General features: G+C 39.2%; 1 protein-coding gene across 2 annotated transcripts in view; it reads left to right on the top strand.

Annotated features, from left to right (window-relative positions):
* Positions 1-17,989, top strand: part of ANO6 (anoctamin 6) — a 201,320-nt gene that overhangs the window by 145,424 nt on the left and 37,907 nt on the right. For both annotated transcript variants that reach the window (XM_039253292.1, XM_039253291.1), the window contains 4 exons: positions 4,238-4,343; positions 8,385-8,445; positions 14,648-14,790; positions 16,836-16,913. In XM_039253292.1, the coding sequence (XP_039109223.1) occupies positions 4,238-4,343; positions 8,385-8,445; positions 14,648-14,790; positions 16,836-16,913 (388 nt within the window). The remainder of the gene's footprint in view (positions 1-4,237; positions 4,344-8,384; positions 8,446-14,647; positions 14,791-16,835; positions 16,914-17,989) is intronic.

Genomic DNA, 17,989 nt, shown 5'->3' with positions numbered 1-17,989 from the left:
TTGTTTTTTTTTCACTTTGTTTTTTAAATTACTAATTTAGTCTCTTTACTTGCTATTGGTCCATTCAGATTTTCTTTCTTCTTTTCTTCTGGGGTCAGCTTCAATTATTTGTGTCTTTCTAGGAATTTATCTATTTCATCTAGATTACTTAATTTGTTAGCATATAATCATTCATAGTATTCCCTTATGATCTTTTTTTATTTTTTTAAGGACAATATTAATGTCCCTCCTTTAACTTTCACTTCTGAATCTAAACCTTTTTCTTTTTCTTGATTAGTCTAGCTAAAGATTTGTCAGTTTTGTTGATCTTTTTAAAGAACTAATTTTTATTGATTTTTCTGTTGTTTCCTCTTCTCTATTTTTGCCTTTTAGCTGGAATGTTTAATTCATCTACATTTAATATAATTTTTAATGAAATTGGATTCACATCTATTTTGCTGTTTTCTATTTGTCTTATGTGTTTTCCCCTATTTCTGTTACTATCTTCTGTGTAAAATAGATATTTTCTAGTATACCATTTTAATTACAATTTAATTTGTTGTTTCTTTCACTCTTGTTGTCATTGTTGTTATTTTCTTAAGCGGTTGTCCTGAAGATTATAATTAATATCTTGTTGTAAAGCAATTTCATTAATTTTTGATGCTAACTTATTTTCAGTAGTATGGAGAAACTTTGCTTTGGTATAGGTCTTTTCCCTCCCCATTCCTTTGTGCTATTATTCTCCTACAAATTACATCTTTATGTATTAGAAGCCCATCCACATAGTTTTATAATTATTGTTTCATGCAGTTGTCTTTTACATCAGATAGAAGAAAATGATTACAAGCAAAAATGTATTCATACTGTGTTATTTGCGTGTGTAGTTACCTCTACCAGTGCTCTTTATTTCTCAGGTGACTTTGAGTTACTGTCTAGTGTCCTTTCATTTGATCCTGAGGGACTTTCCTGAGTAGTTCTTGTGGAGCATGTCAGGTGGCAACATGTTCTTTCAGGTTTTGTTTATGTAGGAATGTCTTAATTTCTCCTTCATTTTTTGAATAATAGTTTTGCTAGATATAGAATACTTGGTGGACAATCTTTTTCTTTCAGCACTTTGAGTATAACATCCCACTGACTTGTGGTCTTTATGGTTTCAGATAAGAAGTCAGCTGTTTATCTTACTCAGGACCCTTTGTACATGTGGAATCACTTTTCTCTTTCTGCTGTCAAAATTTCTCTTTGTTTTCATCTTTGGAAACCTTGAGTCTGTTGTGCCTATGTTTGGATATCTTTGAGTTTATCCTACTTGGAGTTTGCTGAGCTTCCTGGATATACAAATTAATGTTTTCATCAAATTTAGGAACTTTTTAGTTTTTATTTCTTCAGATATTCTTTCTGTCCCCTTCTTTCTTTCCTTTCCTTCTGGGACTCCCATTATATGTATATTGGTATTATTGATGGTGTCCTCCCTGTCTCTGAGGCTGGGTTTATTTTTCTTCATTTCTTTTTCTTTCTGTATCAGACTGAATAATCTCAACAGACCTAGTTTTGAATTAGCTGGGTGGTTTTTTTTCTGCCAGTCATCTGCAGAGGAACCTCTCCAGTGAACTTTTCATTTTAATTACACTTTTGTATCTCTAGAATTTCTACTTGGTTCTTTTTTTACAACTTTATGTATTGACATTCTCTGCATGTATGATGATCACATAGTTTAGTTCTTTAGCAGAGCTCCTATCGGTTCTTTGAACATATGTTTAATTGCTTATTTTAATTTTTGTCCAGTAGGTCCAACTTCTGGGTTTCCTCAAGGACAGTTGCTATTGACTGCTTTTTATCCATGATCAAAATTTTCTGCTTCTTTCTGTATCTTGTAATTTTCTGTGAAAAACTGGGCATTTTAAATTTTATAATGTGGCAGATTTAGAAATCCTGTTTCCCCCCCTTCACAGTTGTTGCTTCTGTTGTCATCACTGCCACTGCTGCTGTTCATTTAGTTCTTTTCCTGGACAAATTCTGTAAAGTCTTCATTCTTTGTTGTGTATGGCCATGAAGTCTGTATTCAATAAGCTCAGCTGTCCGCTAATGGTTAGACAGTGATTCCTTTAAATGCTGGGAACCAGTCATTCTTTGAGCCTTTGCCAAGTGGCTCCTGTGTGTCTGTGGGGAATGCCCCCAGCACTTTAGCAGGCAGTTTGCAGTTCTTCCTTACCCTTTATTTCCTGCTTATGCAGAACCTCAAAGCCAACCAGAGAGGAGGGATTAAGGTTTTCTCAGGTCTTTCCTGGCCACCTGCACTGTCCTACACATGCACATGGCCTTGTACAATTCTAGGAATTTGTTGGAGCTTCTTAAAATCCCTATGGATATCCTATTTCCCAATTTTTCCTTTCAGGTGTCTTTGGTAGGCACCTTGTTAGTCTCTACTGGTATTGCTGCCTCGGGCAGCTGTAATGTTAAATAATTTCTGCTAATGATTTCAGTAGACCCTCTGGGGATAGGATTGTTTGCACAATTGGAGCTCTGAAACAGGTCAAAAATGACAAATCCTGAGAATGGAGTTTTTCCAGGGAGCTTCCAGACTGGTCAAATAGTGACAGTTCTCTGGGAACGGGCTTTTTGGTAGCTTCAGATCACTTCTGCCTCCTACAGAGGCTACTGTGGTACCGTGGTCATGGGGCTATTGTCTTCTAATACTGCCATTAGGCCAAGGATGTGGAGATGGGGGATAGGTCAAGTTAAAATGCCACAAAGCTCACTATTTTTATGGAGATTTAGCTGTTTTTACTCCTCAGATCGCTATAAACCCTTAATTTCCAGAGTTCTTCAGAGGTTACTTTTGACAAATTTTGCCAGTGATCTCATTGTTTTTATGGAGGAGCAGGTTTTCCAAGATCTTTATTCAGATATCCTAGAAGTGTTTTCCCTGCCTGTTTGTTTTTAACTGAGATATTTGCAAGGCTAACAAATTCTACAACTTCAGTCCCATTCACAGAGGAGTCCGTCTGAAAGACTTCTCCTAGGGGGAGCAGTTTGCAACCTGTTGTAAGCTTATTGTTGTTGTTTTCTTATTAATTTGTAGGAATTATTTAAATACTCTAGTGAACAGTCCTTTGTCATTTTTATGTGTTGCAAAACTTCTAGCAGTTTGTGGCTATTTTTACTTCTCCTCCATTTATGGTCTTTTAATGAAGTTCTCACTTTACATGACTTTGAATATATCAATATTTTCCTTTATGATTTATACTTTTTGGTTTCTCATTAGTGAAATTTCTTTTTACCCCAAGGTTATCTAGATATTCTCTTTCTTTTTAAAAAAAAAAAAAAAAAAAGTTCCTGCTGCTGCATTCATTCCTGTTTTCTACTTGGAGTTGATTTGTATGTGATAGGATTTAGGAGTTCAGTTTCACATTTTTCCATATAGATATTGGATTGCAGCAGCCCCATTTGTTGAAATGTCACTTCTTACCTTCCGGTTTGCTAGACCAGCCGTGTCGCAAGTCAGTTTCCGTATATGTAGAGGATTGTTTATGAACTCTTACTTGTTTTCTTGCTCAGCTTTTCTTCACCAACGTCAATAGCATCCTGTTCTTTGGGAATGTCTTGACTGTTCTGAGCCTTTCGCCCTTCTTCTGAATTTCTGGCTCAAATGGGAGACAGATAACATCTTCAAATATTGATTCTTCCAGATTATGAACATGATATTGTGTCCATTTATATAGATCTTTTTCACTCTTTTAGAACAGTTTTCTCATTTTCTCCCTATATATCTTACAGGTCTTGAATTTGATTTATTCCTCGGCTCTTTGTATTTTTTAAGCAATTTAAAAATGGTATATAAAAAGATTAAGTCTTTATTGTTGCAGATCTTTATATGTTGTCTTTATATGTTGCAGACACAATTCCTTTCTCTGGTCCCATGTATATTTGGTACACTGATTTCTGTGTCCAGCATCTTATCTTTGGTTTTCTTGACTTACTGTTCTGGCAAGGCCCTCTAACTGAAAACAAGTAGTGATAACAGGACACTTCATCCTGATCTAAAGGAAATACTTTTAGCATTTTACCATTAAGGGTAATGTTTTTATAGGTTTTTTGTAGCATGCCTTTATTGGATTAATGAAGTTCAATTCTTTTCCTAGTTTTATGAGAATTTAGTTTTGTTTTCTAATCACAAATGGATGTTTGATTTTATCATGCTGCTAGAAAGGAAGTCGTATTTAGTAACATTTTAAAAATTTTATTTTTCTGTTTTCTTTAGCAAAGAAGTTTGTGATCCTGATATTGGTGGCAAGATCATCATGTGTCCTCAGTGTGATAGGCTTTGTCCGTTCTGGAAACTCAATATTACTTGCGAGTCCTCAAAGGTAATTTTTGTTAATCCAAACAGTTGTAACTAATGAAAGTTTTTTATTTTCCTTCTAATAATTTTAGCAGGGCCTGGAATTATTTTTTTTCTCTGTGAAATACAGAACGGTAATATTCAACTAGCCCTCCAAACATTCTGAAAGGTAGATATGTAATGCATGTGTTTATTCCTCTTTTATAAAAGTAAATTGAGATTAAAAGCCTTATCTAGAATCTTTAGGTGGGTGAGTGAGGAGGTGTGGCATTGAAACTGTTGGAGTATTTGAAGTAATCAAAGCAGAAACTTCAAACCCAGCTTATCTCATGAGTACTGTTTACTAGGTTTACTTACTTTAAGTATTTTCCTTAATTCAAATAAGTAGAAACCTGAAATTTGTGCTAGTGTTTTCCCACTTAAAAGTGTACTGAAACTGGGCTTGTTTCTCTTTTTTTTTTTAAACCCTGCTTATCAGATTTAGGCCTTATCTATGAATATGCATAGGCAAGGCTTTGTATATTCACTTTGTCCCAAAACATTCTCGCAAAACACCTATGGTTCCCTTACATATGCAGATGATCTTGAGCTATAGGACTTCTTAAAATCCTAGAGGCTTAGGACAAGGATTGAGACTGGATGCCAGGCACTAGCTGGAAGAAAGATGGTCATCTTGCTTTGGAGAATTTTCCTGACAACTTTGACCTACTGTTCTCCTATGTTGTGATCTTTCCTCTTTCACCTTGTTCCATCGTGAAATCGTAGGAATCTTTAAATGATGTTAGGATATTCGAACCTACTCCATCTAAGTCTTATTGTAACCAAATATGTTCCTATTGTAATGTCACTTTAAATTTTATATTTTCCAAAATTCTTGAACTTATATGATCACTTTTTTATATGATTACTTTTGACACATGAGAAGGCAGAATGGTTATTACCTCCATTTTACAGATTAAAACAATGAGGATCTGAGAGATTAAATAATTTGCTCAAGGTTACCCGTCCAGCAACTGACAAAGCCAGAAGTTGACAGTAAATGTGCATTTCTTGCCATTACTGTGTTCTTCACCAGCTGACAGTAGTACCAGCCACTTCACTCACAAATTGAGTGCTTTGTTTGAAGAATGTTCTGCTACTTAATTAAGATGATTGCAGGGAAGGTATTGTCAACATGTGGATTTTTACACTCAATTTATGAATTAAAATAGATTTCACTGCCTCTCCCCTAGAAACCAGTGCAAAGTCTGGACTATAAAAATCTGCCCTAGATCACACAAGGTAAAAGACTTGAAGCTAGCGGGAGGGAAGCTGCTTGTTGACTGAAAAAGGTCACTAGTTAGTGCCTCTCCCTGGACACTGGACTTAAGACAAATGCCAGTGATAATTCCAGAAGCTAACTATACTCCACAAAGTACAATTGGAAATTCCACTTTCCTTAAGGAGTTCTCTTTCACTCACCACACCCCCATCTCTTCTCTCAGTTCTTCTTTTCCACCAACCCATCCTTAATTAAGCACATGGCTTTCAAATCTGTCCCTGTGCACATTTTTTTTCATTGTTTTGGAAAAAATGAATCTTTCATTCTATCCTAATTTCCTGAAGAATCCTTTGAGTCTTGTTAGAGTGACTTACAAAGGGAAGGAAACACATAAAAGAATGAGTAAAGGATTAAATTTTTAAAAAGGAGAAGGAGAGAGGAGGTTTTCATGCTTTTCTGTTGGTTGATTCAGTCGTTTCTTCATTCATACACTTATTTATATATGCACTTCTACCTCTTTCTTTTGGAAAGGGCTAAAGTATTCACTAATTAGCATGATTGCTAAAAAGTTTACTAGATTAGAAATAGAAAATTAGGATCAAGGAAATGAGGGAACAGTTATGGAAATAATCAAGATTAATGTTTTTGTGACTGAGCATTAAATAAGGCTCTTAGCTTTTTGGCTGGCAAGATAAAAGGGAGATGTGGTAACTTAAAATATTTTGTTAAAAAATACATAGTTATAAAATTTTGATTTTGTTCTTTGGAGGAAGAAAGCATAACAAATTTTTCTAGATTTTTGTTGGCTCCCCTGCTTAAAATGGTCATGCCCTACATAGGCAACCGTCTCTTTCCCTCCCTGTTCCATGTGACTTAAGTAGCATGCTGACTGGGGGGTACTCCACCCAGCTTTCTTTCTTTGTGTGGCCCTGGCAAGTAAGCTAAGCTAAACTTTTTACCAAGAAGGGCTCTTGCTTACCTGCTTCCCTGATTCCTGCCTGTGGGGCAAATAGGCCAGTCATCTTATTTTTTCTGCCAGGTCCTTGATCCTCACATATATGGCAAAAAATGGTAACTTCATGCAGGCCACCTAACTCCCTCTCATGAGAGTGCAAAGCACATCCCTCATCTTGAGCTGGACGACTGGAGTGAACTTGGCGTCAGCAGTAAACCTGCTTTTTCTTGCTGCTTCTATTTTTTTTCCCTCTCACTGACAAATAAGCTTCCATTGGCTTTTTCTCAGCATGCCAGGACAAAGAATTCACAGGTAGGATTTTTTCTTTCTGGAGTAGGTAGTTAAAGGTGTCAGGGCAAGTCAGGAGGTATCAGATAGAGAGAGGCTTGCAATGATTCCTAAAAGAAAAGTAGGGTTGAACAGAACCTGCAGTAGTAACCCTATAACACACAGAATAGTTTTGTATAGGATTTTTCTTATAATAATTTTCGCTGACGGATAAGGCATAACATTAAATGACAACTTTGGTTCCATAAGAGTCAAAACTGAAAGATTTGAAATATTGGTCCATCATGGAATGCCAGGACTAGAGGAATTGGTGGAGAGCGGCGTTCCCCAAATGACCACTCATTTATTAATTCTGTCTTCCTTGAGCTGATTTTTGGGAGGAATAGTTGGGTAACAGACAATTTGAGATTATGCTTTTTGATCAGGGTCCAGGTAGAGGATTGAGGGGCATTTGTATGCTTTAGAATACACATGTACAAGATGATGGTTAGGGGTATATTCTCTTGAAAATAACATAATATATTGACATAGATGAACATTTACCCACTTTACATCATTATATAAAGGACAACAGAAATGTTAGTTAAAACAAAGTAGAGTTTTCCTTAGAAGCAACTTTGAATTTTCTTTGGCAATTGAGAAGTTTGGGGTTTTGTTTTTCATCCTATAGCTTTTTTTTCTGTGCTGTCTTTATGATCTATCACAAAGTTGATATTCTACGTGTTTGCCACTTTTTCCAGTACCTTTATACTTTATAGAGTTTTTAGGAGATGTAAAAATGCTCGAGAGTGAAGAATCAGTAACTAATTGAAAGATTTTTCAGGAATCCATATAGGGGGATAGGCTATTTAAATAGTAAGGGAAAAAAAAGGAATGAAAGAAAGGGAGGGAGGGAGGGAGGAAGGAAGGAATTTAGCAGAACTAGTGAATAAAGCCTTCTTTGTGTCGGTGTATCATCTATTCATTCATGGTTGTTGGACCCACTGTAATGTCAGCAAAAGCCCTGGTCCATCCTTAATCTAATGGAAACCTCTGTCGTGGATGGTAGAAAGCCATAATTGGGTCTGGGGAAGCAGAGTTATCCTTGGGCAGAGCCATCTCAGAATAAGCCCGAGCTGTGTACTTTTCTCAACAAGAAAAGCAAAAATTCAGTAACTTACCCTCTTACCAGGATGAGATGATAAGATGCAAATTGTAAATCTAAAAGTTGCTCTGAGTTCACTGTAATTTTTAGAGCTATACCACTTCAAGTCCACTATGACAGCTGATCAAGAGAGACCATTATTCAAAAGTCTGATAGAGACTTTAAATGGAGTGGAATCTTAGCAGCTATGCCAATTTCTTTATCATGATGGGGAAAGATTCTGCTGGAAAATGCACTGTGATAAATACAGCAAAGGCTGTTTGCTTTCAAAACAATATGAAATCCCCATCTGTAAGTATATAGTAGTATCCACTTTAAAAGAAATTCAGACTATAGAATACACAAAGCATTGAATATTTGTTGAATTCTAGTGGGTAGAAAACATGATTAATTTATATGTCATTATTGTATTTTCCAGAAATTGTGCATCTTTGACAGTTTTGGAACCCTAGTGTTTGCAGTATTTATGGGAATATGGGGTAAGTGATTTTCCTTTCTTTTTTTTTTTTCAGTTCACTTTTACATCTTAACTTAAAAAAACCCCATAAGATTGTATAGGCATGTAATTTAATAGTATTTCACAGTTTTATATAAGCTATCAAAATAACCTGTTTTAGGACCTTGGATTGCCCAAGCTTCGGCACCCCTAGAATTCCATTTACAACTCTTAAGACCAATGAATGAGTTACTGTGTAAAAAACTACTTGCAAATAGGGTTACTTAAAACACACATTTATTATTTCTCATGATTCTCTGCATCAGCTGGGAGGTTCTCCAGTCAGGTGCTGGCTCAGCTGATGTCTGCAGTGAGCTAGCAGCTCCGCTGGGATAGATGGTCTGGCAGTCACCAGTCTGGTTTGGTCTATGGGGCTCAGCTGGACTGACTAGTCTTGCTCTACATGGTGTCTCGTCCTCCAATGAGGATTCTTCACATGGTGGTTTTAGGGTTCCAAAGAGAAGCAAGAGAGGGCCAGCCCTAGTACACAGACATTTTTTGAGCCCATGACTGCATCAAGTTTGTGAATGGCCTGTCAGCCATAGCAGGTCATGGCCAAGCCAACAACAACATGAGGAGGTCAGAGGACTGACTACACAAGGGCTTGGACACAGGGAGACATGGTTCATTGGGAGCCATTATTGTAACAGTCCCCATAGCTGTGATCCACCTGGACTTTCATGGGGTTGGGGTTCAGGGGAAGCTACAACACGGGGATTACAGGTAAGCTTTCTTCTTTATACAATTTTATATCAGTGAGTATTTAATAAGTATGTGTTTCTCTTATAATAGTAAATAATAATAAACTCTATTTAATAAATAGAACAGATACAGTCCTAAAGAATATAATTCTTCTGTAGGTGCTTTAGCACTATAGTTGTATTATTTACTTTGAAGAGCATCATTACTATAATGAAGCAATTACCATTTTCTTTAAATGCAGACATTTAAATGTTTAACTGATGTAAATGTTCTACCACAGGGGAAATAAATTCCATTTTCGAAGACAAATGTGCTTCCAGTTTTATTGTGTAAGTCAAGGGGGAACCAGAGCTCAGGTTATAGATTGCTGGGAGAGGAACATGACTCAGGCCACTGACTCTTGAGAAGACGGCACATGAACACATGCAGCTCGCAGAAACAGCTCTTTTCCAGGGTCCTTGAGCTTGTAACGCCTATGAGAAGTCACCACATCGATCCCAGAACAGATGATCCAGTAGTTCTGGACACTGTTTACAAATTAGTTGCCTCTCCTAGGGAAAGTAAACTGTAAGATGGCCAAGCTTATCTATGAAGTTACTGTCTTGCAGACATTTAGCTATGTTTTGACTAGAGACCAAACACTAGCTAATATTTAACACAGAGAATAAAGATCAGATTCGTGCATTAAGATCCTCTGTACCCCTCCATTGTAAAATATGTTACTTCTGGGGCACCCGGGTGCCTCAGTCAGTTAAGCATCCAACTTCGGCTCAGGTCATGATCTGGTGGTCTGTGAGTTGGAGCCCCACGTCAGGCTCTGTGTTGACAGCTTGGAGCCTGGAGCCTGCTTGGATTCCGTGTCTCTGTCTCTCTCTGCCCCTCCCCTGCTCAGTCTGTCTCTCTCTGTCTCAAAAATAAATGTTAAAAAAAAAATTTTTTTAATATGTCACTTTTATCCCCCCAGTAAGAGCAGAGGTACCGAACTCCTGAGTGGTGGTCCTTTTAACAAATCAGCACTGATCTGTAATCTGTAAACTTCTGACACATCTGTTAAACTCCATATATATACTTATGGATGTTGACAGCCCTAACCTAGAAATATATTTTAAATAATGCAAAAATGTATAAGTTAATTTTGGCACTGCAAAGATAAACCTCAAATTTCCTAGCTAACTTTGCTCTCTGTGACCGTTAACTCCACGGTATTTATAGAACTGACTTAAGCATATTCAGCTGACTTAATTTCATCAGATTTTAGAATGCAGACAACATTTCAACACTGCTTCTAGCCACGTATGTGCATCTTTAAGGATACGTTTGTATGATGAAGTCTTTATTTTTAAAGTGTCTTGTATTGCTTTTCCTGTTACCTCTGCCCTTCGGAGAACCACTGCTCTGAACCTTGTTACAGGAAATCAGAAGTTGCAGAGCCAAAGAGGCAGGAGGACCACGTGAAGTCTTTTATATCACCGCCGTTCATATCCCTCTAGCATCTCCTGTGTGCCCACGTCTATTAGTATTTAGAGTATTTTTAGTATTTTTGGCTCCCTCAGAATTCTAAAAGTTGAGGGCTGTAAACCTTTTGTAGTAAATGTAGTACCAACCATATACTTAACCTGAAAAATGTCTACCCTTTTAGGCCAAGCCAGCCCACCCAGTCATACTGACTCAGAGTCCTAAGCCCATGGCGGACATACCGGTTCCTAACATATCCGCTCCTCCTCATTCCTTGTTGCTTCTTACCTCCTTTTATTGGAGTCTCCTTGGCTCCAGGCTCTTAGCTGCATGGCCGCAGTTTTTAATTTTCACCTTGGAGTCTTGGGCTGGACCTAGCGATGTCGAGAAAAACACCAGACACTTGGCTTATACGGGGCTGGAGAATCAGGAAGGCATTATCCTAACCAGCTACACTTGGGGATCAGGAAACAGCTATAGCCAGTTAGTTCGAGAACTCACTCTGCTGTTCCCGCTGCATCCACACCAGCAAAATAATGCCTCTCCTACAGCCATCTCTGCTCCCATTCAACTCTGTTTCTGATGTAAGTGACACATAAATGCCTCTAACGGGCATTTTATAAAATCATATGAGGAGCCCTAGCTGCAAGAAAGTCTGAAAGCATGTGGTTTTAAACCTATTTTAGTTAGGAAGTTGGAATAGAGGCTGAGCAAAGCTCATCTACCGTACTACCTTTGTGAGTAAATAGGTCTAACTCATTTCGAGGCCTGATAAAACGTCCCCGCTCTCCAGCAGTGAACGTCTGGCAGTTGGAACGCTACCATGTGCTAGAGTGTGCCCCTTGTCCTCGGACACTGCTGGATGGAACCACCAGTGCTGTATATGGCTGTCTTCTTCACGTGATACATGCTTTCTTTAGATGTAATGATACCTTGATTAAGAGGACAAGCTATTCCTGCTTCCCAGGATGTCCTTCCTTCTTCTCTCATTACATGGTGATGTAAGAACCCTGTGTGTGTCTAATCAACAAGAGCCTCGTGGTGTCTGGTTTGCCAGAAAACATAGGTGCAGTGCTCCCCACCAGAGGAGGAGAGATCCAAAGACAGAGGACAAGAAATTCCTGTCTGACATCATACACGGTCACCCAAGGCCCTGGAGCTCTGGGCTCCCTCAGCAGTGTGCGTCAGCAATGCTGTGGCCCAAGAGCACTCTAAAACCTTGGGTGGTTATAATGCATTACCAACGTCTCCACGGACCCTGAGAAATACTGCCCAAGGTTTTCGTAGACTTCACCCTCCGGTATCCCATCCTGGCTAGGGAGCAGGTACTTGAGGCAGTACCACATGGTGAGGAAGCAGAGCTTGGGTTCTGGAGCCAGGAATGTCAGGCTTGATCCCTGACTCCAATACTGCAACCTCGGGCAGTGCCTCTGTCTCATCATGTCTAAGGTGAGGAGAGAGGAAAAGCAGTTACCGCAGAGGGGTGTGAGGCTTTACCTATATTATGTCATTAAGTTCATAACAGCCCTGTGAGGTAGGTCCTCTTGGCTTACAGAAGGGAAGCGGGGATAGGCTCAGGAAGTTGGAACATCTTGACCAGGAGTCTCACATCTAATAACGGTCGGAACCGGATTTGAATTTGATTCCAACATCTGGGTTATTTCTACTCTCACTCATTGTTACTGGAAGATTAGTAAAGTTAAAACAAACACCGCTGAGAAGTGAGTATTTTCCCGATTTCGGTTGTCTTCACCGCTGGGGAGAGCTGAGTTCATGCCATGCACAGCCACTTCCCAGGGTCTCCTCCTTTGTGCCCGGCTGCCCACCTGAGGTCTGCAGGATGTCAGGCCGGCCTCTCTCTGCTCTCCACTCTGGCGATTCTCACTCTGACTGATGTTAGACCTTTGAGACAAAAACAGAACACAGTGTTCATGCCCCCATTCCAGTCCAGTATAATCAGAAACTCAGGGAGGGTGCCTGGGCTCACTGGTGTTTTTCGTAAAGCTCCCAGGTGCATCTCATGTGCAGCCAGGATGAGAGCCCCCCTCTGCACCTCATTCAGTAATCTCCTCCACGCCTGGCCTCAGTTACTATAAAAAAGATCCAGCTCAGGGGCACCTAGGGGTGGTTCAGTCAGTTAAGCATCCAACTCTGGATTTCAGCTTAGGTCATGATCTCATGGTTTCTGAGTTGGAGCCTCTTATTAGGCTCTGCGCTGACAGTGCGGAGTCTGCTTAGAATTCTCCCTTTCTCTCTGCCCCTCCCGCCCCCTGCTTGCACTTGCTTGCATGTGCTCTCTCTCTCTCTCAAAAGAAATAAACTTAAAAAAAAAAAAAAAAAAGGTTTCCGGCTCACCCAAGATCTTTCTCCCAAGTTCTAGACTTTTACATACCTCCTGGACATCTCTTCTGTGGCCCAGAGGCACCTGGTTAGAACCAAACCTGTTGGCTTCTTGGACTCACTCCTCTTACAGCCCTTTGTGGAGTATGGCTAGAATTTAGGACATCGCCCAAGCCAGAAATGGGTAGCATCCTGGACCTCTTCCTTCCTGCCAAATGTGCTGTCTTCTCTCACCTCCCCACCTAAGCAATCAGGTCTCCCTGCCTCTAGTCTCAAGACCACCTCCAGTTTCCCTCTTCCTTTCAGTTATAACCTGAACTTCTTTCAAGGCATAGAGTCCTTCGTGATGTGCCCCGGCGATCTCTGCACTGGCTGCCCCAAACTTCCTCATTATACTGTGTGCTCACTTCCAGATACTTGCAGTTTCTGGAAAGTATCTGAGTCTCCGGCTTCCTTGCCTTTGCGTGCACAGCTCCCAGGGGAGGATGGCTTTAATATCCAACCTTCACCTGATGAAATCCAAGTCTGTCATCTCAGAGCAGCTACAGCGGCCCTGCCTCTTGGGAGACTCTTGGCTACCCATTGGTCATGCGCCCAGAGCCACCTGTGCTTACTTTTATCCTGACCCTCACTAGTCCCTGATAACTATCACTTCACCATAATTCCTGCACACCTGGGAGCTCCTTGAAGCACAGCCTGTGTCTTGTTTCTCTTTATACTCCGCACATAAAGATACTTGTCTGTGCAACAGTGGTAAATCCAGAATTTCTATATAGGAAGGGCTTAGGGGTACCAGTCTGATTGAAAGAAGGGCGCCTGGGTGGCTCAGTCAGTTGAGCGTCCAACTTCAGCTCAGGTCCTGATCTCATCGTTCGTGAGTTCAAGCCCTGTGTCAGACTCTGTACTGACAGCTCAGAGCCTAGAGCCTGCTTTGGATTCTGTGTCTCTCTCTCTCTGCCCCTCCCCTGCTTGTGCTCACATTGACTTATAGTCTCTCAAAGAATACAAAACATTAAATAATTTTTTTAAGAAAAGAAAGAAAGGTCTTAGGGATTTACCCTGAAACTATACTTTCAATCAACATTTAATGTTGTTTTTATTTAGTGTTTTAAGTTTCAGGTCTTGAAAGATAGTGAAGATTTCTAAAAATTATTTTACTGATATTTCACACAAGACTGAGAAAAGTATCATTTTTCCACATTTAAGAATAATATTATTTCAATCTGGGGTGGCCTGGGTAGTGGTAAGTAGAGATTTGGGAAGTACTAAAGTGTCCCCCCAACCAGGCCCTCAGGAAAGAAGAGAGGGAAAGGGACGTAGGGAAGAACAGGCTGAAGGATGGATGGGCCGTAAACTGTTTTGAATTCTGGTAGCTATTTGTGTGTTTCAGTTGGCATCAAGCCAGTAGCAGACGCTCTAGCGTTAGACACTCTCACATGCCTTCTGACCATCCTGTTGTTCTTATCTTTTCCATGCCTTAGTCTGTTTTCACAAGTTCAGTAAGACATCAACATCTTTTTTTTTTTAGAAAAAAAAAAAGTAACTTGTTTTTTCCTTGTAAATCATAGTATCACTAACTAAGTGAAGTTACTATCGACCGTGTACAAAAGCTTATGAGTAATTGTAATGATTAATCATTCAGGACAGATCTATTGACGATCCCCATGCTGCTGCTCTCTCTCTGTTAGTTACCTTGTTTCTGGAGTTTTGGAAGCGGCGCCAGGCGGAACTGGAGTACGAATGGGACACTGTTGAGTTGCAGCAGGAAGAGCAAGCCCGGCCAGAATATGAGGCCCAGTGCACTCATGTGGTGATCAACGAGATCACTCAGGTAAAGCCGACATGAGGTCGATGCAGTTTAGTCTGTTTATTACAGCAGTTCTCAGCTTTGGGGGCCCATTGTAATCACCTGGGTACCTTAAAAAATACTGATGCCCGGGTCCCATCACTACGTGCTCTGATGACACTTAACGGCCTGGGGTGTGTTCTAGGCACACAGATTTTTTAAGGCTTCTCTGGTGATTCTCATGTGCAGCCAGGGTAAAGAAGTATTGCTTACCATGGTGGACATGGGAGATAAATGTGACCCCCCTTCTTTCAAAATAAAAGCAAAAGTGGTGGGAACAATTAGACCCTGACATAAAATGTAGAAGAAAAGACGCAGTGGTTTGTGTCCTTTCTTTCATACCGGTAAAAAAGTGCAGAAAAGAAAAATCAGACTCCGTGACCTCATTGTATAGGGAAGGATGCATGGGATTTTGTAGCTGAATTTCAGTTTTTCCCATGCACCTTCATTATTATGGCCCCTTTGTCACCCTAGACCAGCCACCCTTTGTGCTGCACTAACACCTCAGTGACTGCTCCACCTTCTGGTTGGGATGCACGCGAGACCATGTGGCTCTCCTCCTAAAGTTGGAGACAGACTAGAGGAAGAAGGGAAACACTTGTTGAAGCCCAACTATGTTTAGGCCTGTGCTAGGCATTTTATATAATGGGAAAGGTAAATTTCCTTCTGCTACTGCAAAAATAAAAATAAAATAAAGCTATATCCCTCTGTAGAAACATTCCAAAGCCCATGAAAGATAATTTTTGAATCATCTGCATTATTGCTCCTTTCCCTCAATGCAGAAAATTTAGAGCTGTTTGTACTTCCAGCCATCAGCATAAGGACAATTGGTCTGAATACAAATAATTCTTGGGAAGAAAATGATTTTACCAAGAGCATCCGAAAATATCCCCAAGTATAGATTTTATAAATGGAATCTGAGATTTACAGGATGCCTACACGAAAAGGGACTGGAGGGAGCAGTTCAACCTTCTCATTTTATGAATGGGAAAAAATGAGGTTCAGTTATTAGCAGAAGGTGACATTTGTCTTTTACAAAGTAGCAAGCTTCCAAGGATTCCCATTATGTATAGTTCTCACTGCTTACTATGGAAGATGATGGGATCAAAGCATGTGCTGTTGGAGGACCGCACATTCAGAAATGAAGGAAGAAACTTAGATAAAATTAGATGTTGAAAATGCCTTTTAAATACTAGGGGGGAATAAAGCTTATAATATTGGCAACAGAAAAGGTACTGAAGAAAGACAGTTTGGTATTTTAAAATTGCCAACTGATACATTAAATTTCCGTTGAAACACTGCTTTTTAAAAAATTGAAGATGAAGATTCCTTTTTCTTTTCCTCATTATACACTGATTGCTAATGCATCCTCCGTTGGGTTCGAGAGGCTGTAGTGTGGTAATGAAGTCTTGGGGATGAGACTGTCTGCAAATCCAAACACAGCAACTTACTAGCTGAATGGTTTTTGATAAATTATTTAACTTCTCTATGCCATAGCTTCCTCTATAAAACAGGATTAATAGAATTGCTTCCTCACACGGTTGTGATTAGAATTAATTGAGTTAATGTGCAAAACCTACTTAGAAATAGTACCTGGAGTAGAGTAAATGTCATATAAGTATTTGTAGCTATTATTATACTACAGCTACTCTTATAATCCAGGTAAATCCTAGAAGTATTGATGTCCTGCATGGGCTCTGTCCTGCCATTTCTAAAATCTCAGACAAGCTTAGGAATGTAACTTTACAGCTTACCATTGCCAGATAGCAAGACTCCTGAGCTAAGGTCACAGCAGATAAACAGTTCATTATTCATACTTGCATTTTCAAAGACGGTTAAAATGAGCACACACTTGTCGTGGGTATGTTTGAAATTAACACCAAAAATTGCAGTTATGAGTAAGGAGGCTCAAAATTAAGCTTAGGATTTAGAGACCAATCAGGAGAAAAATCATTTCACCAGAGTACACTTTTGATTGACTTATTTATTTATTTATTTATTTATTTATTTATTTATTTATTTATATTTAGGAAGAAGAGCGCGTTCCCTTCACTACCTGGGGAAAATGTATACGTATAACCCTCTGTGCAAGTGCTGTCTTATTCTGGGTAAGTCTGTCACAGACTTTTTAGTATCTAATTTTAAACAGCTAGGAAACTAAAGGCACAGTGGAAATTCTGTAGTCTCAGAATTGTTTCCAGAGAACTACTCGGCTACCACGTGGAACAACTCTCAGTATCTATCTGCTCACAGTGGTTCTTCCAGTTCCTTCCACCTCATCTGTTTAGATCAGATCAGTGGTTCTGGGTTTTCCATTTTCTGTTGAAGAGACCGAATGGGAGGCATTAAGAATTCTAAAGTTTTCCAACAGTAATAACTAAAATGAAGTGTCTAGGAATAGCCTGAAAAAGATAATAGGAACTATCAAAGAAAGCATAAAAACTACTGAAAGATATAAAAGAAGACTTAAACAAATGATTATAGATAAAAAGATAATATTCCTAAACTATCAGGACTTTAAAAATTAATTTGGGGTTTATTATTAATAAAGTCATATTAGTAATATGATAATTAGTAATATATTGAGAATTTTATTGGCTCAAAAAATAGCCAAATTAGAAAATAGGACATGAAGCCCAGATATGGGACTCGTATCATCAACAGTTTAATACATGAGAAGGGAGGCCTTATAAATCAGTGGGATAAGTAAAGATTATTTAATAAATGGTGGTGGAACGCTTGTTAGCTATTTGGGAAAGAAATAAGATTGAAACCATACTATTAACATATATTGTAATTCCAGAAACATTCAAAAGGTAACACCATAAACTAGAAATAAATATTGATAAATATGTAATCTCTAGATATAAAAAGACTTTCTACACATAACAGCAACAGAAGAAGTTTTAGAGGAAAATATTTAAAGATTTTCACACATCAGGGTGCCCGGGTGGCTCAGTCAGTTAAGTGTCCGACTTCGGCTCAGGTCATGATCTCATGGTCCATGAGTTCGAGCCCTCTGTCGGGCTCTGTGCCGACAGCTCAGAGCTTGGAGCCTGCTTTGGAGTCTGTGTCTCCCGCTGTCTCTGTCCCTCCCCCACTTGCACTCACAATAATAAATAAATAATAATAAATATAAACTTATTTAAAAATAAATAATAAATGTTAAAAAAAAGTCTTTAAA

Source organism: Hyaena hyaena, unplaced genomic scaffold (genome assembly GCF_003009895.1).
Source record: "Hyaena hyaena isolate Hyena2069 unplaced genomic scaffold, ASM300989v1 scaffold_445, whole genome shotgun sequence".
NCBI lineage: Eukaryota > Metazoa > Chordata > Mammalia > Carnivora > Hyaenidae > Hyaena > Hyaena hyaena.
This window is presented reverse-complemented; position numbering and strand designations above follow the sequence as displayed.